A 21,659-nucleotide genomic window follows, 5' to 3' on the forward strand; every position below is an offset into this window, starting at 1 on the left:
GAAATAGAGAACTTACAAAATTTGATAGAAACATGACAGCTATGCAGATCAGGTGTCTTCCAACCACTGCACAGATTGCAGTGAAGCTCATTTTCAAGGCGCAAGTGCAGAGAATATCTGCAACCACAGAATCCAGAATGAGGGCACTATCAGAGTTTGTATGAAATCAGTTTTTTCATTTGTATGAACAAGTAGATTGAACTATAAATGAATATATAAAAAATTGTTTCTCTTTTTGGAGGGGGGGGGCTGACATGTCAGCAGAATCAAGTTAGGAATATTTTGAATTTTTAACATACTGAGCCACAAAGGTTCGCCATCAGTGAGCTAGACTACCAGATCTGGGTTGCAAAAATCTCATTGACTTCTACAGTGACAGTTTTGATCTGATAGCTCTAACTCAGAGAAACCAGATGTATTAAATTGGCTCCCATACTTTAGAGTGTGCTTGCTTCTATTTTTTTAAATCAGTTAATAGGCAAAGCTGTCCTAAGGATAAAAGAAATACTGACTTGTAGATGACCCATAAGCTGAATCAAAATCCTTTCTTGTGCACAATGTGTCATAATATTTGGCTGCCTGTGTCCGATACTGACCTGGTGCCTAACTGAACATATAACTGAACAAGTTGTGCAATATACAATATAGCACAAAGGTTTTCCTCTAAGTTCAATATCATCTCCTTCAACTTAATCTATGATTTTGTTTCCAACTGAAAAAATCAGCCTTCTTTTGAAAAATAGTAATGAATTGTAACTAAGGTCATATTTCTGATATTATCTCTTACCTCTGATTTTTTTAAAATTCCCAGTCTATATGTTTTAAACTGCAAGCCTTTTTGGGAGAAATGTATCTTTAGCATTGTTAATGCTATGTACCACCTCCACAAGGGCACACTGCATGAGTTACATACATTTGGATGTAAAAATAGAGAAGCTAAAGTTAATGGATTTGCAGAAATTCAGCAAATGATGTATACCCCTTCTTAGCTACATTTGCACAAGAAAAGGAAACTATTAAATTCACATTTTAATAGTGTGCTGAATGAACCCAAACAAGCTTATTTCATCATTCAGTGAACCCAGAAAATGGGTGAATTCACTTAAGTATGGGTAAGTGTGCCAAGCAAGCTTAGCCACTAAACAAAACTTCTGACTTTGTTGGAATTATAACTACAGGATCATCCTCCATTGTTAAGCAATTGGGGAAGAGATGTGAGAAGGGATTAGAGCTAAAAAGTGATGACACGCAGGTTTTGATCATTTAATCATCTTGATGTATTATTATTCCTGACGTGGTACTTGTAATAGCGAAACTATTCCTCCTCGAACCGCGCCCGCATCCTTTGGGGTATGTTTATGTCTAGTCCAATGTTACAGCTTGGAAAATTACAACAGGAGAACTACGACTCCCATCGTGCGCAGGAGCAACCATAATGCATTGAAGCGTATCGAAAGAGAAGCCACTCTGTGCCTCCCTATGCTGCAAGGTCTCACGGGATGCGTAGTCTTCTTGTCAATGTTGCCTTGTGGCGGTAGTCTTCGTGTGGACTCCAGCTTCCAGGATGCGCCACGTAGCATTTTTGAGGCGACAGGAGACTATCGCTTCCTCTCTCCCGGCCTTTGTGAGCCGGGCTGGAGGGTGGAAGGAGTTGTGGCGGCGGCGGCGGCGGGGCAGGAGGAGGGAATGAGCGAGGAGGAGGCGGAGGAGCCTTGCGGAAACGTGAGGAGCTGCGGCAGCTTCCCCAGGTGAATAACACCGCCTCTTTGGGGCCGTTGCTAAGAGACGAAGGGGCAAGCCCCGCCCCTTGCAGATTAACACCCCCCCCAAGGAACGTGTTTCGGGTGCCATTGAGACAATCCAAACGGTCCAAAGGCCCGGTCTGCCATCCGTCACCATGCTGCAATATAAGGCGTGTTTTGGCGAGATATCCTGGGCCTTGGATATCTCTCTCTATATATATACATATAAAGAGAGATATACGGTGTATCTATATCTATCTATCACCAGCATCCGTCCATTCATGGCAGAAACCATCTTGTTAGGTTTACAGGAGCCGCATCACAACATAGTTTAATTAACTCAGCCTCCCCACGCCGCCCAGCATGTTGCTGGCTAAGGATTATGTGAACTGAAATCCTGCCTAAGCTTGGCACGGGTTAAACTTTGTGATGGCTACTGTCTCATATTGGGGTTACGGGATGCTTGAGTTCTGTGTGACATTCCTGATCAGCAGAAGGAAAGCAAGCAGGAAAGAATGGAACATAGCTTTGAATTAAACAGAATCTGCATTTTTCTCTTTCGTACATGGGATAGAGATTTAATTGATGTGGTTAATTCATAATGTATAAATGTCGTTGTGTGTACTATTCTCATGCCGCTTGTCTGGGCTTAGAAGATAAGCAGGGTGGGCCTGGTAGTTTTTGGATGAAAAGCCACCAGGAAATCTCACTTCTATACTTAACAGTATAGTTAAGTCCATATTGTTGCCAGGATATCTTCAATCTTACTGCCTTAGAAGCAGGAATAGGACTGATTAGAAATAGAACATTTTATTGGCCCAGAAACACATGAGGAATTTGTCTCTGGTGCATAAGCTCTCAGTGTACATGCAAAACTACAAAGTAATAATAATCATAACAAAGTAATACTCATAATAACGATACCAATAAGAAAAGGTAGTGAAACAGATGAGAAGGATAATAGTAATACAGCCATACTATATGGATAAATATGCTTAGATAAATTTCTTGGACTGTGATCCAGTTGGTTCCAAAACACAGGGTTATGTGTTATCATATAGATTTCCATTAGAACTAAATGGTTGCTCCATGTTTAATTAAAGCACTCATAGGGGTGAAAATTTGTAGTTTCTAGTCTACTTGAATTTATTCTATTCCCACTGGATTTTTCTGACAGATCAACATGGATGGGAGAGTTCATTTTGTGATAAATCTTTTGTTGAAGAGGAGTTTAATCCTATTGTCACTGAGGAACTCACTATAGGAATTTAGTTTGTTCTGTCAGTGATAAAGATGGAGATGCTTTGGAATGGGGTTGAAAGAAAGATGATCATTCTTTGCTATAGAATAGTCTTCCTCAATCTGGTGCTCCCCTTGTATGTTGAGTTATACCTTTTAATACCTCTGGTAGCATAGTCTTTACTTGTACTAGCTGGGGAGTCAAAGTTGTTTCCCAACATATCTGGAGGGTATTACGCTGGGAAAAGCTGCCTTAATGTTTGAGATCACAGAAGATACAGAAACATTGAAAACAAGGAAGAATAGCTCTAATACTCATAGTTGTCTCCCTGTTTTCCTCAGTATAGAGCAAATGCTGGCGTCCAATCCTGGCAAGACCCCGATCAGCCTGCTACAAGAGTATGGGACACGCATAGGCAAAACACCTGTCTATGACCTACTGAAAGCTGAAGGACAAGCACATCAGCCGAACTTCACCTTTCGTGTCACAGTTGGTGACATCAGCTGCACCGGTTAGTTGCGGTAAAGAATAAGTATACTGATGAACCAGTTTACCTTATTTTTCATTGGTCTTTGTGAAACTAGGCTGAAGCTGATATACCTAAAAAAATCCTTAGGGGAAGTAATTAAGAAATCCAGTAGTTAAAGAAAACATAGGAAAAAAACATGTCACCTGAACCAGACCAAAGAAATTGGGCCTGAGCACATGGACAATCCCTCCTCAAGTCCTGCCAACAACTATCAGACTTATGAATTAACAAAGCAAGGACTTTGGGGAATAAAAGCGGTCCTGAAGCCTGCCCACTCTTTGAATTGTCCTTGGATCCAGACTTCTGTCCCTCTGGCTAGTGCTGCCAGCCTAGTTGAGAAGGGTGTGACTAAGTGTGGATGATATGTGTGTGTATGGGGGCATGTGAGAAGGAGCAAAAATATATATTGTAACCACAAAATTTTGCTGATGTTTTATATTCCCTGAATCTCCAGTTGTGCCTAATTGTGTCATTTAGACTTGGGAATAATTCTTAAAAGACCATCTGCAATAATAGGTCTCCCAGGTCCTCCCTGTAAAAATACAAATGTCCCCTGGGAGTTGCTGGTGGATTTTTGCAGTCCAGAACTGGTAGCTCTACACAATAGCCCAGAGCCTCTCCAAGGTTGTGATTCTTTGACCCCCTGAATTGTTCAGTGAATAGGTGTGACTTCCCTCTGAATAAAACTAATGATTTAATTGATATTAGAATAGGATAAAGAATAAATATATTGCGTGTAATAAAAGAAACATTTAATAAAATATGCATTTTTAATGTATCTTTCACAGCAGCTTTTAAACTTTATTGTACCGCAATTGCACACCATGCTAGGCAAAATAAGAAAGGAAGCCCAGAATTAGTTTTAATACTCCTACTTTTGTCTACACAAGTCTATTCGTTTTTTTAAAGTATGACTTCCCCCAAGTTATTTGCAATCTTTCCTTGGGATGGGTGGGGAGTGTCCTGAGCCCCAGTTTGGGAATCCCTCCTATAACTTGTTTAACTCCTCTCTACTAAAGCTGGGCCTACTAAAGTAGGGCTGGGCCAGGCCTATGATAAATTTCAGGGATCCCCATGTGTGCCTTTTGATTCCTACCATGGGACAGTGAGAGGATATAATAAATACTTCACTCTTACAAGTTCTCATTCTGACTTTGGCTTGGTATCGGTATCTCTTTCCTTCCTATTCTCAGGCCAAGGACCCAGCAAAAAGGCTGCCAAACATAAGGCAGCAGAAGTGGCACTTAGGCTCCTGAAGGGAGGAAACATGTTAGAACAGACACCGCTGGATGAAGCCAGGTGAGGGATTTGACTGCTTGGGATGGTTCTAGAGATCTCAGATGCTCTTTGAGAATTATCTGGGCGTCCTCTATCTCTAGTATTGTTTATATTTTGTCCATCTCAAAAACTTAATTTATGTCCAGTCTTGGATAAAGGTGAGGATTTTCTTACTATTGGTGAAGATGGGCAGCCGAATAAGCCCCTGATATACTAACATTTATGGTATATTTAAACAAGCTACCAAAGACCAAGAGGACTGCAGAGCTTTAAAGGGCTTAAATGATCTCTCTGTTCTCCCTGCCCCCACAGATGAGCAAGCCTCTAGATTGATTGTTCTACCACAGTATTATAATTCTACTGACAATGCTGTATTTCCACCAATATTCTGCATTTACTCATTATTTGAAAGGGAACTAGAAGAAGACTGGCAGAACACATCCATGAACACCAACTGGCAGTCAAAAGACACGATGAAAATTCTTTAATTTCACAACATATAGACAGATTTAACCATAGTTTCAATTGGGAAAATGTGACAATCCTAGACCAGGCCAAATCCAAAAATGCCAGGGAATTTCTAGAAGCCTGGCACTCTGACAAATCAGCCATCAACAGACACAGAGACATTAACAACATCTATAGATTATGCAAAAGAGACAGTCAGCCCAAAAGACAAAAAAGACTCCAGCACCTCTCCACCAGTAATCAGCACAGATTAATTCCAAGGTCACCCTCAGACCAGCAATCAAGTAAGCAATACCCCAATCAAGAAACTGCCAAAGAGCCATTAGTAAACAGCCCAACCAAAGAATCTCTAAGAACACCCCCACCCACCCAGACAGGCAAGACACCAGAATATAAACTGACACCAAACAGCACTCATTACTACAGTAGCACTGATGATGTTACCTAGTTAGGGTAATGAAACGTCTGCAGGAAAACAAGCAAGCTCAGAGAGCACCAAGGACTCCTCAAAGAGAACTAGTCCATTTTGACAAATGTGTAACCAAGTGTTGGAATTAGGCAAGGTTGCAATATATTTGTTGCACTGTTAAAAATACTAAACACTTTTTTAAAAAACATTTGTTCCAGAATCTGCACTCTGAACTTTTTTCACATATGTTTCTTCACTTTGCATCAAAATACTTGGCTTTTATTGGGCCAAAGTATGAGATATCATTGATCAAACGCTACAAGTCACATTGAGCTTCTCTTGAGAGTTCATTTTTTTTATGATGTTATATTGTGCGCGACTGAATGAATACTGAGTTTATTCAGTACATGGATCTATGAGCTATTTTACATTACTAATCAGCCAAATTAACTACCGAATTAACTCAAATTTCTGGGTCCATGCAATACATTGAACCCTAAATTAATAGAATGGCCGGGTTCATACAAGACATTGATCCAGACACCAGATAGGAACCTTTGCCTCAGCAGGTTGTATAAATCAGCTATTATGGGATTAGAGTAGTTTAATGGGCATACCTTAAGCAGTAAAAGGAAGCTTGGGTAGAGGAAATATTCTGGAAGGACAAAAATAATAAAGTAGATTCTGCAGTCCAGGTTTGGCAATCTCTGACTTCATTTCAAAAGCTTTTCCCCACTAGGTGGATTTCTGCTACTGAGCGTGCTTTAATATTTTCACCTTGTATTTTGAAGCTCTCTTTCTCTAGAGCCCTTGGCTCCGACCATTGCTCCGGAAGCTGTGCCTGTACCCATCCTGCCAGCAGCCTCTCCAAGGTAATGGGATAAATACTGAAGTGAAAACACGAAGGGTGAGCTGCCCAATGTCTCTAAACCAGTGGTTCTCAACCTTTTTAATGCCGCGACCCCCAACCGGTCGTAAGTCGAGGACTACTCAACCGGTCGTAAGTCAAGAACTACTCAACTGGTGCAGCACCATTTGCAGAATGGGACTTTTGGCGGGCTCAGCAGGGCAGAGACAGCCTGGACAATTCCTATTGGCTTTTGAAAGCCAATAGAATTAGACTCTATTCAAGAGAGTCTATTCTATTGGCTTTCAAAAGCCAATAGAGTAAAAGGGAGCTAAGGAAAAGGGGAAAAAAATGGCGGACTGCTTTGTTTGGCGACCCGCATGAAATGGTTGTTCGACCCCAAATGGGGTCCCGACCCACAGGTTGAGAACCACTGCTCTAAACTCTCCCTGTTTCCCTCAAGCTCATTGCTACTCTACTGGAACAAGCTGGATTCTCTGAGTCTGTGTTCCTGGTGTTTGTCACTGACGTTTTGCCTGTTGCTCTTCACAGACTCCAATAGTCTTCCCCACCCTGTTCTTTGGATGGTTTAGATTTCAGCTTCTAGAATTCCAAGCCAGCAGGGCTTTTCTGGAGCAGAGGCCCAGCTCACTCAGTAGCCACTAGGTAGGAAGGATTGGGCAGACTCAGACATATGGAATACACTCTGTTTCATTTGCTACTCAGTACTTTGAAATTAGGTAGGCATGTCTGGTTTGCCATTGGAAAGGGCAGCAAGTGGTTCCTGTCTGGTTCACCTTTTGTAAAAGGCGCCTATTTGTCTCAAATGAATTTCCCCCTCCAACCTAGATTGATTGGTTTTTGCTTTGCTTTGCAGTCAGGTGCAGATTCCAGGCAGTTTCCCTTCCTGAGGGCCCTTCAGGCAGCTCCCTGGAAGATCTACTTTTCTGTGCCTTTAATTAGCAGTGGGCGAATGTGCATGGGGTACATGGGCTAGCAGCACTTTGGGGGAGAACTTTTTTTTTAATTTTGTGTTTACTTAGAAGTTCCCCGCTGGATATAAAATCCCCAGTATCCCCACAACAATCTGAGTGCAATCCAGTTGGGGCCTTACAGGTAAGCGGTTTTCTTGGCTGCGATATATTGCAACCTCGGGTACTTTCAGCTGACAGTTTTCTTCTGGCTTTTCAAAATCATTTACTAAAACTCTGTAAGCACATCGGTTATTGACACTTTCTAAATATTCATATGTTTTATAGACCGTTTTTCTTTCACTCTTCTGTAAAACCTGATAGGCTATAAATTAATTTCTATAAATATGTCTGTACGAAACCTTCAAGAACCTTCCCAAAGTGGTCACTTTCTAAATGCACGGGCCTAAACTCTCAAATATTTCAGCCGTGACCACGCTGGCTAGAATTCTGAGTTAAGGGGCTACCCCTCTGGAGGACCATCTTTCCACAATTGGGGTGCTGTCCCACTGCACTGAACACAACTCCTATAATACACATTGGGTAGACACCAAGACAGGGAAGGGAAGCCTCACGTGGATGCAGGTTCTAGGGTAGCTTCCTCTTTCAGCATTAGACTTTGTCATAGAAACCACTGATCTATATTGCTGGCATGCAAGCCGCATGTCTGACATTGATTCTTATTTGTATCCTATTCTGCAAGCCAGGCACTTCAGCCCCTCTCCTTTCTTTCGTTTCGTCTTTTGCTTAGACGAGAATTTGACATAATTTCAGTGCTCTCAAGGTCCTGAGTGTTAAAAATGAGACATTAGCCCACATTCAGAGGGCAGGAATGGGGAATCAACCACGTAGTCGCCTCATTTGATCCTCCCCAGTATTTCTCCAAGACTTTCAGATGGTGGAGCAGTTTTGGAAGAAGGCCCAAGAACTATGTTAGGAAAACAGCCTATCAGTATGTGTGGGTCTTTGGGGATTATGCTTTTTATTCAGAAGCAACGTGGGCTTGCTCAGGAATAAAACCAGTCACACACGATGAAATCAGTCACATACCCACCTCAAAAGGTCAACAGCAAGGTAAATCAGTTTTCTCAGTGCTCATATTGTATGGCCATTTACTGTGGCCAGAGCTTTCCAAGTTATCTTGATCCCAACCTATAGAAATGGTAACTCTATTTGACCATAGCAAAGATTAGTTAATGCTGGCTTGAGTCTTCTCTCAGTTATCAGCCAAACTTATGCTAACTTAATGCAACCTTCAATTGGGATTGTACCTAGAGCAGTGGTGGCGAACCTATGGCACGTGTGCAAGAGGAGGCACTCAGAGTCCTCTCTGTGGGTGTGTGCTCCGTTGCCCCAGCCCTGCCTCCCCCCATGACCCCCCTCCTCACCAGCAGCCCCCCCGAGAGCAGCTCATGTGGAGCAGCGCAGCCAAGGACATGGCAGTCGGGCAGCGGGGACAAAACTCCGCCCTTGCGCCCCATTGCATGCAGATGATGCTATGGGGCGTGGGCATAGAACGTGGCCGCCATGGCACTGCTGTGCCACCTGGGCGATCTGCTGCAGTGGGCTGTGGAAGTGGGTGGCCCTGCAGGCGGGTGGGGAGAGGGTGGGCAGAGCGGACAGGATGGGGTTGGAGCGGCCGGGGGTGGATTTTGGGCATTTGGTGTCTAAAAGGTTCGCTGTCACTGTACTAGAGGGTTTCTAAATACAGTAAGTTGTTTCTTTACATCAGTGTTTCCCAAACTTGACAATTTTAAGGCATGAGGACTTCAACTCCCAGAATTCCACAGCCAGCAACGCTGGCTGTGGAATTCTGGGAGTTGAAGTCCACATGCCTTAAAATTATCAAGTTTGGGAAACACTGCTTTACATATACCAAAATAACAATAGGGGCCAGACCTGCCACTCCCATTAAGAATTTAGAAGGAAATGTTTTTCTAATCTGCCTCTTTCCCCAGGAACTGGTAGTGCAGAAGGGCTGGCGACTCCCAGAATACACCGTCACTCAGGAATCCGGGCCGGCACACCGCAAGGAATTCACCATGACTTGTCGTGTTGAAAGGTTTATTGAAATAGGTATACTATCATAAAATATTCATTGTATAAATGGGGCATAATATCCTCCCCTCAGTGTGCCTGCAGGATCCCATGTCAAATGGTAGATCACATCATGACTGTAAGCTGAGGGCACATACCAGTCCAGTATAAATGATGCTGTGCTTCAATGATTAGATGGCCTAGAAGACCAGGGGTAGGCAACCTTGGCTCTTTTCTGGCTCGTGGACTTCAACTCCCAGAATTCCTGAGCCAGCCATGCTGAGGGGAAAGGGAGAGGTTTCCAAGCTGAGCCATGCTGGCTCAGGAATTCTGGGAGTTGAACTCCACGAGTCATAAAAGAGCCAAGGTTACCTACCCGTGGCCTAGACATTGGCATCTGAATATAGATCCTTTTAACGTTCATATTTTATTGTTTTTTTAATCTATGTAAAATGTTAATATATATTGCAACTCCATGTATGATATGTTGTATGCTAAATAAATAGCTGTCATAAGATGTTAGCAAAGAATCTAAATCCACCTTTGATTGATCTGTGTAGTTAATCTTAATTCCTTGTTGTGTGGATCTCAATCCTGACCTGTTCCTTCAGCAATCCCATTGGAATTATTAAGGCTTTTTAAAAGAGTGGGGAGCGTCCCAATAACAGGCTTAAATGAAAGGAGGATTGGTGCCATTCTAAACCAGATGGGGAAATCAAAGGCAAAAGCACAAAAGCAACCTTCACTCACATACAGCCAATTAAAGATAATGGGAATGTACAGTAAAAGGCTTTCCAGAGAGCTGGCTGATAAGGCCCTAAAAAAAGAAGTCTTTGTAACCTATGGCTGTACATTCAGAGTTTGGGGTGAATCTAGTTTAGGATCAATATATCAGTCCTGTTTTCAAATTGCCATTCCAACTTTTCCTTCCAGGGAGTGGCACTTCCAAAAAACTAGCCAAACGCAACGCTGCAGCAAAGATGCTGGTTCGGATCCACAATGTTCCTCTGGATCCACGAGAGGGGAGCGAGGCTGAAATGGAAGAGGACCAGTTTTCTATTGTGAGTCTTGAAGTGACAACGAGAAGTAGAAAAAAGGAGACCAAAGTCGCTCTAAATGTTGCTCTGTTTTCATTTAGATTAAGAAGTCGGTTCACTGATAGTCTTGCAAAAATGCAAAACATCTGTTCCAGAGAGCAGATGTAAAATTCCGTAAACAGCAAATTTTCTGCCCAAGATGCATTCCGAAGCCTATGTCAACCCTGGCAATTGTGAGGCCAGCAAAGTTTTAGTAACTTGCCACAAGCCTCATTCTATAGCTCTGCTGTGGAAAATTTATCTCAGGAATGTAAAACTGGGCCACGCTCCCCAAAATTAGATAAAACTAAATTGGTTTTAAATGTTGTTAATAATTTCTCAAGAATGTAATGAATTTTCTCTTCTATGGATGCAGAAAGTTGTCTGTCTCCTCTGAACTGTAAAAAGAAATTAATAAAAAACAGACAATAAAAAGCGCACGAATACCTTGGGAAAAGACAATCCGTTGAACAAATGAAATTATATAGGGCTCAGCACCCAACTTAACCCAAGGCCTTGGGGAAAAATCAAAGTGTGAGCCACATGAATCTCTAGAGGGATTGCATTCCAGAGGGCAGGCACCACAACAGAAAGTGTGGTCCCAGCGCATTAGATTGTTTCATTGAGGGAGCCTAGGGCAGGGATAGGCAGCCTCGGCTCTTTTATGACTCATGGACTTCAACTCTCAGAATTCCTGAGCCGGCTGTGGAATTCTGAGAGTTGAAGTCCACGAGTCATAAAAGAGCTGAGGTTGCCTATCCCTGCCCTAGGGCATTATCCCTTCTGTTCAGTTATCTGCTGTTTATCCCAGACAGGCAAAAACCATCAGAGATAGGTGATCCCTTAAGTTGTCTGGCTGCATAGGTTGTAACCAGAATTGTACCTAGAAGCTTACTGGCCACCTTTGCAGCTTGCAGAGCAGCAGTGTCCTATGGTATCAGGCACAAAGATCCAGAACCACCCGTGGATGGTTCCAAATAGACACTTTATTATTGATCACTTATTACAAGAATCTCACCAGACTGTCTGCCTCCTCTTGGGAGAACGGCAAATGTTGACCTGAGGGTTTGACCTCAGATGTTTGCTCCCTCAACAGACTCCAAATTGGAATGCCTCTTTACTCCCCCTAGAAAGGCTCCTTCCCCTTCAGCTGGTGGCTCTGCCACTTTTCGGCATACAGTATCGAAACGTGCCCATTACAACTTATACTGCTGCAGTCTGGACCAATAGCTGCAGCTTTTGAGTGGTCTGCAAGAGTAGCCTTCGTGTAAGGCAGGTTGCAATAGTCTGCTTGTGGGCGAGTAGGGCTCCACCATCAGGTCCCGCTGGTCCAAAAATAGGTGTAATGGGCAGACAATATGACTTGTTCCATCAGTTTCTGTCACTAAAATAAGATTTAGTGGCCAATTTGGAGGTTTTCTGCGAGCCAGAAACATCCCATGCATTGTTTTCAACAAGTTGGGGAAACTAGTCGGCCAATATGATAGAAAGCAGCATAAACTGGTGTCCCTTGAATGTGCAACTGAGGACTGGTGGACTCTTCTCCTCTTCTCTTCTGACTCATGGTTAGAACAAGGCTAAAGATCAGCCTTCCATTTCCCAGGATATTGTGTTTGCGCAGAAGCAGAAAGGAAGAGGAAGAAGGTAATGAAGTGCTATGCTGGGCAACTTTACAGCTCAAATTTGAATACCAGTTTACTTCTTAATGGGACGGGACAAATCTTTGTTTTTGCCTTAAGTAGTGAAATATTTAGGGTGAATTTTGCTCAGTCATCCAGTCCAAGAAAGAATATATAATACTCTCTACCACTTTGCCAACCTCAAAAGGTCTGATGTTGACATGAAGTCATTGGCCTGCGTTTTCCAGAATGCACTGGGATCTGGGTTCAAAGAATTGAACCCCAAAGACAATATCACATTTCCCCTTGGGCGCTGCAAGTTCTTAGTTGTGTTGTCAGGTTTCTGTATGGGCATTTTGAAAGTTGGAACTTGGGAGTACTGTAATTTGATCACTTAAAAGACAAGCCATTCCCACTCCTGGATTCTGCAAGGAGGTAGCTGCTGATTTTTAGATCAGTGGCTGGTAACACTATTGAGGGGCGGCAGGGCACCTAGGAATTTTAGCAAGAACAAAGACAGAAAGTCACGGGTAATTGTGTAAGAGCAGAAGGAAGTCAACTAACTACTTACGGTATGCTGCAATCTGTGAAAGAAACAGAACCTCCTGACTATTTGAATACTTTTTCCTACTTAGATTGCAGGAACCAAACTGGATGGGATGAAAAGTCGGGGATCTGGTTGTACCTGGGATTCTCTGCGCAACTCAGTGGGAGAGAAGATCCTTCATCTGAAAAGCCACTCGGTCTTCAATTCTGGGTTCTGCAACCTCTTGAAGGAGCTCTCTGAAGAGCAGAGTTTTGATATCAGCTACCTTGATATTGGTAAGGAATGAGGCAGAGATTAGAGGGAGTGGTTATCTACAAAGGTTGTGTGAATTCTCTCCTCCCTCCTATGCACTGCAGGTAGTCCTCATTTAGTGACCCCAAACAAGACAAGGTCAGGAATTTAGCATGGTCATTGTAATGTTGATCTGCTTTAGTTTAGGTATATATTTATTAGATGGGAAAAAGGAAAATATTGAAGTGATCACCACCAAGTCAGGCAGATTTTTGTTTTGTCTATTTGACAAGTGAGTCCTGCGATCTTTCAGGAATGACCGCATTCTAACTCTGGTGCAATGAGGCATTCGCCATTACCTTATGAGCTTAAGCAATCTACTCCTGCCTGCTTTTTTTAAGGGCAATGGTTATTATATAATGTTGACTTTAGCTCTGCAAGGATCATGTATTTGTTCTTGAGCAGAATGACATTTTAAAATATCCATTCTAACTCACTCAGCAAAATTATATTTTGAGTTAGAATATTACGTTATACCATTTTTAAAAGTAGTTTCAAAACAAGAATGGAAATGTATACTTCAGAGCCACAGAAACACAGTTGACAAACCTATTCTGTCTGTTAAGGTAGGGTTCTCCAAAACATTTAAGATTAGAAGGGGTGACAGAAATGGAAAATAAGTATCACTTTAGTGCTTATTGTTTAGACATTTTGCTGTACTGCATATCCTGGTGTTTCATTTGAGAATAGGTTTGCCTTCCCTAACTTCTGGATGAGAATTACAACACCGAGCATCCTTCAGCGTGTCCATAGTAGCTAAGCCAGTGATGGCGAACCTCTTAGAGACTGAGTGCCCAAAAACTGGTCCCGCCCCCACTCCACCCCCTGCCCTGCCCCACCTACCCGCAGGTCCACTCACCACCTCCAGGGCCCGCCGCAGATCGCCCAGGCAGCCCAGCACTATGGCGGTCACGCCCTCTGCCCACGCCTGCAGCGTCAACTGTGCACGATGGGGTGTGAGGGAAGAGTCTTGTCTACACTGCCTGACTGCCATATCCTTGACTGCGCTGCTCCGCGTAGGCCACGCTCGGGTGACTCTCCTTCAGGGGGGCTGCTGGAGAGGGGCTCACAGAGGGAGGCGAGGCTGGGGCAATGGCACGTGTGCCCACAGAGAGGGCTCCGAGTGCTGCCTCTGGCACCCGTGCCATAGGTTCGCCACCACTGAGCTAAGCCATCTGGAATTTGCAATTCATCAGTATCTTGAAGTCAGCTTGTTCCCCATCCCTCCATTAGGCCACCTGGTGAGTCCACAGCCATAGCAAAATTTTAACATTTATTGTGTTAACAACTCCATGCTACAGTAACCCACCAGGTCCCCAGTGAAGCTCACAAAAGCAGGACCAAATGGTTGCCCTTTAGTTTGACAGGCTGAAATAATTTGCCACTGACCACACCAGATGAACCAAACAGTTCTTTTACTATCACAGCCATGTGCTAAGAAAATTTTTTGTCCTCCAGTTATCTTATTGTTTTAATTGCCAGAAGATTTGTAGATATTGTTTATCCATTGCTCTGCTTCTATTTGAAGAATGCTTTAATTTGAATTAAGAATAATCGATACAAAATGTGTACAGGTAGTCCTTGACCTTCGACTGCAATTGAGCCCAAAATTTCTGTTGCTAAACAATTCAGCTGTTAAGTGAGTTTTGCCCCATTTTAAAACCTTTCCTGCCACCGCTGATTAAGTGAATCATTGCAGTTTTTAAGTTAGTAACGTGGTTAAGTCTACCTGACTTCCCTGTTGACTTTGCTTGTCAGAGGGTTGCAAAAGGTGATCACATGATCCCTGGGACCCTGCAACCATCATAAACATGAGCCAGTTGCCAACCGTCCAAATGTTGATCATGGGGATGCTGCAACCGTCGTTAAGTGTGAAAAATGGTCATAAGTTATTTTTCCCCTGGTGCCTGTAACTTCAAACGGTCGCTGAATGAATGATTGTAAATCAAGGACTACTTTGTAGTTGCAGCAGGTTGCTGTTTTCCTGGCTCGAGTAACAATGGTTTTTTTTCCCCCCTTCACAGATGAAACGAGCATAAGTGGCCTTTTCCAGTGCTTGGTGGAGCTTTCTACACAGCCAGCCACCGTGTGCCACGGTTCAGCCATTTCCCGCAGTGCTGCCCGTGCCGACGCTGCCCGCAATGCTCTTCAATACCTCAGAATCATGGCTGGGGGCAAGTGAGAGGCACGCGCCTGACAATGCCGCAGATCCATTGAGGAGGCTGCTTTGTTTTCCTCTCATGAATTGGCGTGACAGGGAGGTGACTGGATGGGGCTGCAAGAAGGGAGGAGGGTCGGCAGAGGCTGGCTGAACTGGAAGACTTTGAAAAAGTTGGCTGAACTTGCAGCAGTGATGGGGTGTACGGAGCCTTGTTTTCTGAGGGAAAAGGACAACCCATCTGGAGGCTATCCTGCCTCTTTGGCTCACTCGGGGTTGCCCTTGTTGTTCTCCAGGACATGAGCATCAAGTGATTTCTATCATGTTTGGAGTCGCAATAAAAAAAAATTGGATTTTTTTTTTTCAAATAAAAAGTTGTCCTATTTTATCCCCAGTTCTTTAAAGGAATCAGGCATGCGCATACAAGAGAGCTGTACCTCCCTCACCACATGCCATAATCCAGAAACCTTTGGGCTGCTTGAGCTATTTATCATCTCTGCTACTTTAGATACAGTCCTGCTCACTTGAGGGTGAAAAGCTAGCATCCCTTTGCCCACATGCTTCTTTGCTATCAGAAGGGAGGGTCTGAGGCTGTAAATCCCACTACAGCTGCCCTAAAATACTTTCTCCAGGTAGAGTCCGGCAACATCTGGGAAGTCAATTTTCACCACTCAGATGTGGAAAGAAATTTTGAATTGTCCAACAAGCTTCTCTCTTATGTCCAGAAAATATATTTTTTCTTTTTTAAAACGGGGTTTCAAACAATTCTGCCTTTTAGTTAATTTCTCCAGATTGTCTTCAGTCTCCTCAAACCAATACTCATTTTTGTAGGCATGCAGCTGTCCCAACCCAAGGAAAGAATCTGAATAGGTAACTGGTCCCATAAACAGCAACTGTGTTTTTCTAACTCAGCCAGGGTCAATCTGATGCTTACAGGTTATGTTGAGCTACATACCCCTTATTCTAGGAGCTGTATTATTCAGCTACTTTGGCCATATGTGGTATAGCATAAGATAGTAGTCTTTCAGTGTAATGAATTCTATGCATTGTGCAAAATCCATTTGGGGGAGAATTTGCATTTTGCAGGGTTTTAAAGATTCACTCCCAGACAGGTGTTGCCAATAACTCACCACCACTGTGACCAACAAACATTTTTAGCATTTTAGAGAGGAAGTCTTTGCATAAAAGCAGACTTCACTTACCATAGATGTACTCACCTATGAAGGCACATGTAATTTTCACCATAATTCTTTTTCCAACTGTGCCATTCATTTTCCCCCTTAGCACTGAGTACCATTCCCAAACAGAAAACTTTGAAGAACATCTCTCATCCCTGTTCAATGATCCTGAAGATTAAGACTAATGAGGGTTGTAGCTGAAGAGGTCAATTGCAGAGAGAGTTACCTGCTAGTCTACATGACAAAAGGACTGCAGTATCCTCCAAGATGTACCAATGTTGTTTTATTATTGTTGACAACAGATAAAATACACGCCCTTAATAGGGATAGGCCACCAGCTAAGGCTGAGTGACAAATAAAGAAGCAGAAAATTAAGGTGAGGCTCCTGTCCAGTTTGCCAGGATCCAGGAGGCAATTACTTTTGGCATTTATTTTTCCCAGGTTGCTACTTCCAGCTTCATTTTTTCTTGCCAAAGCGCTGTGGCGTAGCCAAACTCAGAAACTGAGGGGCCAAAGAATCCCAAGCCCGTGGTTTGATCCGGCCAGCGCTTCTCAAACTGCTGGTCCTGGCTTCACGGCCGAACCTATAAAAAGGATCAGAAGCAGAGAGCAACACAGAGAATGCAGTGCCTGAAGGGTCAAACTGAGCCCTCTTGGTGGAAATCAGAGTGATATTCCCTCTGATAACATCATTCTGTCTCCAGCAGTAGCTGGTGAAATGACTCCAGAAAGCTCAGAAGCAAAGAATTAAGGGTATCACTTGCCTCCAGGACTTGACTCTGAAGTGAATTAGATTGTGGTTCAGGAAGTAATTAGTTCTTTTTAAAGGACAGAAAGGTGAAAAGATGAAAGCCATCCCTTGTTGGAGGCACATGTGAATGGGGATGCCAACAAATGGATCATGTATTCATTCAGTTCTGAGTGCACTTCATAGTACTGCTTTGTATTGGAGAGGCAGCATTCATTTGCATCAGTTAGGCAGAAGTTGTATGTACGGTAGCACAGAACTACCGTATGAGAGAAGCATAAAGAATTCTGTTCTGATTTCCCCATGTTTTTCCCTGCACATCCTGGAGGAAGAATGAACCAAAATTCAGTTTCATTTTGCCCAATTTCTGGCTTGCTATTTCAAACCAGGATGTAACAGAAACACTATTCAATTGTTGAATAAATGCAATGGAAAGTCAATCAGCAGTGTATTTCAAACACAATTCCTGGTTTGTGCAGAGGTGTAAGCCAGGAATTCAGTAAAGTAAAACAATCCTGGTTAATTTTTCTCCTACAGCTGGGACTAGTACTTGACCTTACTTCATCTGTCACACGCAAGGACATAAAAAAGAATAAAAACAGCAAAAAAAAAATCAACAACACAGTTTGGAAAGCTCTATTTGGATAGCAATTACACATTATCTCTTGCTCTTCCTTAATTATCTCTATGAAGCTGTTGCCTCATATTTACACTATATGATGCCATGAGAGGTTAGTGAAATCTATGCAAATAGTGCACCATTTGGATGAAAAGTAGCTGGATTTTCTAATGCAACCACTGAAAAAATGTTTTTCAAGTTAAATCCAGAAAACTGACCAAAATGAAATTTTGAAATTGTATTAGAAACATGAAGTCAACATATTTGCTCCTATTTCACCTGAATATATGCGGTAGTTCTGCTTAATAAACCTGTAATCAGTCATACCTCTGTGGCTGGAAGAGGAAGGAAGGGCTGCGGCCAGGTCTCTGCGCAGCATGGAACAATGTACGGAGAAGGATGCCCAGCAGATGGTCGTCAGGTAAGGTCTGTCCAGTGTGCTCTTCACCCTCTTGTGGCTGTAGGGAGAAAGCCTGGAGCTCATCAGAGCATGCAGTTGGACAGGAGGAGAGTTTGCCCCAAGGTTAAGAGGTACAATGGGTCAGATGAAGACCCAATACAACCACAGCTCACCCTTATTATGCAGGAACAGTATGTAGATGTTGAATGCTGTCTGTAGCTTCAACGTGAAGGCCCAAGTATGGGAGAAGATCTGTCCTGCACCATAACAAAATAAAGGCAGCTGCTTCCCGTTGGTTTTACTCTAATGCAGGGGTCCCCAACCCCTGGTCCGTGGACCAGTACTGGGCTGCGGCATGCCAGCAACCGGTCTGAACAAACAAGCAAAGCCCCATCTGCGAGATGCAGGCAGCACACAAAACCACACCCCTTCCGGTCCGCAGAAAAATCTCTCTCCACGGAACCAGTCCCTGGTGCCCAAAAGATTGGGGACTTCTGCTCTAGTGGCTGGATTCACACAATATGCCTAGCCAGGTTAAAGATCAAACGGTTGCATTCACATAACATGCTAAGCTTGTAGTTTTACTCCTAATTAGATTGTTTTAAGATGGGAATAGTGTGTTGGGTAAACCTAAATAATGTTGTTAGTGTATTATTCAGTGTACTGTGCAAAACCCCAACATGCATTAAGTATGTTAAGCAAACTCAGTCATATAGCTTGCCTTCAGATTTTGATCAGCCTTCCACAACCTGACATCTTCCAACTGAATATGTTTATAACTCCCATCCTCCCCAGCCAGGTTAGCAATGATAGGTTTTGAACTGGAGGGCAATCAGGTTGGGCAAGGGGGTTTCAGATGTAAATCTTAAAGTACATTCTAGTTTAATTTTTTTGTCCAATACCTATAACAAGAGAAAGATTACTCTAAGTTGGATCCTGGCTATATTGTTTTTTTATTGCTCAGTTTGCATGTTTCTTAAAATGCACAGGGAATCTGTAGCTTTTCTATTTCAGCCCCCAATATGCTATGAGCCTTTATAAGACTGCCTATTAATCCTGAGTTTGCAAGGACACATTTTGGGTAAACTGATGCTTTCATATCAGAATATGACAGGTTATGTCAATCTGGAAATTCTCTTGCTGCAAACGTGCCCTTTGATAAAAACACCAGGAAGCAAAGAAGCCTTTTCATTCTAGTCAGCTGAAGGCACCCACTGATCAGCAAGACAGTTTTAAGATTTCATAAAGGGAACTTTTTTCCCATGTTCCTTTCCAATAGCAGCCATATAACAAAAAGAACAGAATTCCTCTAAAACGTCATCCTGAAGATCATATTTATCAACTACATATCTTGTGGAAAAAAAGCTATTTCCACAAATAGTATGGTACACCGGAAACAAGATACCTCTGTGTGTGTGTGTGTGTGTGTGTGTGTGTGTGTGTGTGTGCGCGCACGCGCACACACCATATATTATTGAGTGGTCACTCATTAGAACACATGTCCACAGTACATAGGGAAACATGGATGCTTGTTACTAACATGAGGATGAACAGCAACATACAGGTTCTCCAGCCTGAATCTCCCTACGCCTTTTGTTACTGGAATCATGCTTAGAAAAAGCCCGAAATTCTCAAGCTGCAGCATTTTAAGTTACACAGCAAACAAGGTAAACAGTCACAAAATAAAAGTGTCCTAATACAAAAACAATTCCACGCATGTTTCATATACTCCTTTGACAGAGCTCTATAGAATTATCCCAGATCTTTATTAGCGCTAAAATTAATTACTACTTTCTTAAGACCACCTATGGAGTCCATGCCTGATAGTAGGTAAGAGGAAGAATATAGAAGAAACTAGAAGAAGAAATGCATACTTTGTCCTTCTTGGGGAGTTCCCAAAATATCAGAAAAATGGTTGGGACTGGGAAATAGAAATGAGCAAAGGCCATTAGCTATTGCCTTGTTGCAGTTAGGCTTGTTTTTTTCTATTCTGGTTGAGCTTTAGCTAACCTTCTCACCTCCAAACTGGCTAGCTGATGCCAGGATCCCCAGTCTTGGCTCTGTTGGTAGGAAAGATGCAAGCAATTGTCCTATTCGAATGGATGTACATAATTGGGGCAGACTGCGTATAGTGGGGGCTGGCACATCTATACCAAAGCTTTCTTCTGGGCAAGTTCAAGTTAGTCTCTCTCCTTAACCCACCTTACAAGGTTGTGATAAAGATGAAATGTGATGGGAGCAGGAGGGCAATCTATGCGCCCGGTCTAAAGTCTGGAGAAAAGGCAGCTTACAATGGACGCCCCGGCCACATCTGCGGCTAAAACTTTCCTTCGAGGAAAGGCGGGACGGAGGCAAAAACCAAACGGAAGGCCGAAATAGTACCGCGTTCGCCTCGGGGCCACTTACCATCCAGTCTAAAAACCTCTCCGGGTAGGCGTTGGGTTCTTCGACCAAGAGCTCTCGCGAGCCCAGCACCTCTTCGAGACTCCGGCCCGGCCTCAGGCTGCCCGAGAGCAAGGCCAACGCTAGCAAAAGGCGGGAAGCGTCCATGGTGGAGGCCCGCTCCTCTCCTCTCTGCTCCCCACCCCGTCCTGCTTCCCTTCTCCTGGCAGTGCCTTTATATCTCCAGCCATCCCAGAGCCGGGGGACGTGAGGCGGGATTGATGGCAGGGGTGGCAACCATTTGTGAGGCAGCCCATGCGGTGCGGGCCCTGCGGCAGCTCCCCGTGACGAGCGGAGAGGGACCGCGATGGTCCCTGACGAGAGGCAGCGCCACTGCCGTCTGGGGCCGCTTGCACGTTATTGCGAGGATAAATCCAGCCGAAATGGCTCTTTCGGCCCTGTTGGGACGCGTCGGCTAATTGCTTGTTTACCATGGTTTGTGGGGGGCGCCGGGGAACTCGAGGCCGGCGCTGGGGACGCTGACCCCCATCGTCTCCTGCAGCCGGCTTAACAGGCGCCTTGGATTGATGGGTCTGGAGCCCCAGATGCTGCGCGGGACCAGGCATTTGTCAAGGCTGTTCCGCTAAGCCTCTTTAACAAGCCCCGCTTCCCTGCGGGCATTCACGTCGGCAAAGCGCGAGCTCTTGCCGCGTATAATGAAACCCATTTACAACACGCGGCCTCTGGGAAGGGCGGGAGGTGCGGGGAATTTGCCGGGCTGAAAGAAGAAAAGCCCAGCCACCCCAGGTGGGGTATGGAAGCGTTCCCGCCCAACGGGGAGGAAAACTTCGGGCATTTATTCTCCCCCGGTGCAGTATAAAGGCCTAATACTTTTTTTTTTAAAAAACTTACTTATTTTTACAAAAACTGGCTGCCGTAGTTCATTAATAGAGGTAAAGCAGAAATCAAGTCGGGACCATGGGAATAACTTCATCGGATGGGTTTCTTCCCACCATATAGCTGTTAGAGTACAGGGAGTCCTGGACTTGCGATGGTCCATTTAGTGACTGTTCAAAGTTACAACGGCACTGGGAAAAAAATGACAAGGCCATTTTTCACT

The 21,659-nt window shown here is 43.7% G+C and overlaps 2 protein-coding genes across 5 annotated transcripts; one reads left to right on the forward strand and one right to left on the reverse strand.

The window, feature by feature from the left end:
• Nucleotides 1-1,523: 1,523 nt before the first annotated feature.
• TARBP2 (TARBP2 subunit of RISC loading complex) lies at nucleotides 1,524-15,600 on the forward strand. 3 transcript variants are annotated; one of them, XM_039347796.1, is made up of 9 exons: nucleotides 1,524-1,748; nucleotides 3,324-3,493; nucleotides 4,705-4,810; nucleotides 6,458-6,538; nucleotides 7,560-7,629; nucleotides 9,443-9,560; nucleotides 10,455-10,582; nucleotides 12,852-13,038; nucleotides 15,079-15,600. In XM_039347796.1, exons 1-9 carry the CDS (start codon nucleotides 1,687-1,689, stop codon nucleotides 15,234-15,236), a joined length of 1,080 nt encoding a protein of 359 aa, XP_039203730.1. In that variant the 5' UTR covers nucleotides 1,524-1,686; the 3' UTR covers nucleotides 15,237-15,600. The 3 variants fall into 3 exon arrangements, with proteins under 3 accessions (XP_039203730.1, XP_039203729.1, XP_039203732.1); XM_039347795.1 differs by having other exon boundaries at nucleotides 1,528-1,748; nucleotides 7,557-7,629; XM_039347798.1 differs by having other exon boundaries at nucleotides 1,617-1,748; nucleotides 3,329-3,493; nucleotides 7,557-7,629.
• Nucleotides 15,601-16,655: 1,055 nt separating this feature from the next.
• On the reverse strand, nucleotides 16,656-21,234 carry NPFF (neuropeptide FF-amide peptide precursor). 2 transcript variants are annotated; one of them, XM_039347730.1, is made up of 3 exons: nucleotides 21,031-21,234; nucleotides 18,085-18,215; nucleotides 16,656-16,974 (listed from the first exon to the last, which is right to left on the reverse strand). In XM_039347730.1, exons 1-3 carry the CDS (start codon nucleotides 21,163-21,165, stop codon nucleotides 16,848-16,850), a joined length of 393 nt encoding a protein of 130 aa, XP_039203664.1. In that variant the 5' UTR covers nucleotides 21,166-21,234; the 3' UTR covers nucleotides 16,656-16,847. The 2 variants fall into 2 exon arrangements, with proteins under 2 accessions (XP_039203664.1, XP_039203663.1); XM_039347729.1 differs by lacking the exon at nucleotides 21,031-21,234 and adding an exon at nucleotides 20,564-20,982.
• Nucleotides 21,235-21,659: the final 425 nt, after the last annotated feature.

The sequence above is a fragment of the Crotalus tigris genome, unplaced genomic scaffold (genome assembly GCF_016545835.1).
Source record: "Crotalus tigris isolate CLP2741 ecotype Arizona unplaced genomic scaffold, ASM1654583v1 scf7180000018101.4720394464:4744507, whole genome shotgun sequence".
NCBI classification, from domain to species: domain Eukaryota; kingdom Metazoa; phylum Chordata; class Lepidosauria; order Squamata; family Viperidae; genus Crotalus; species Crotalus tigris.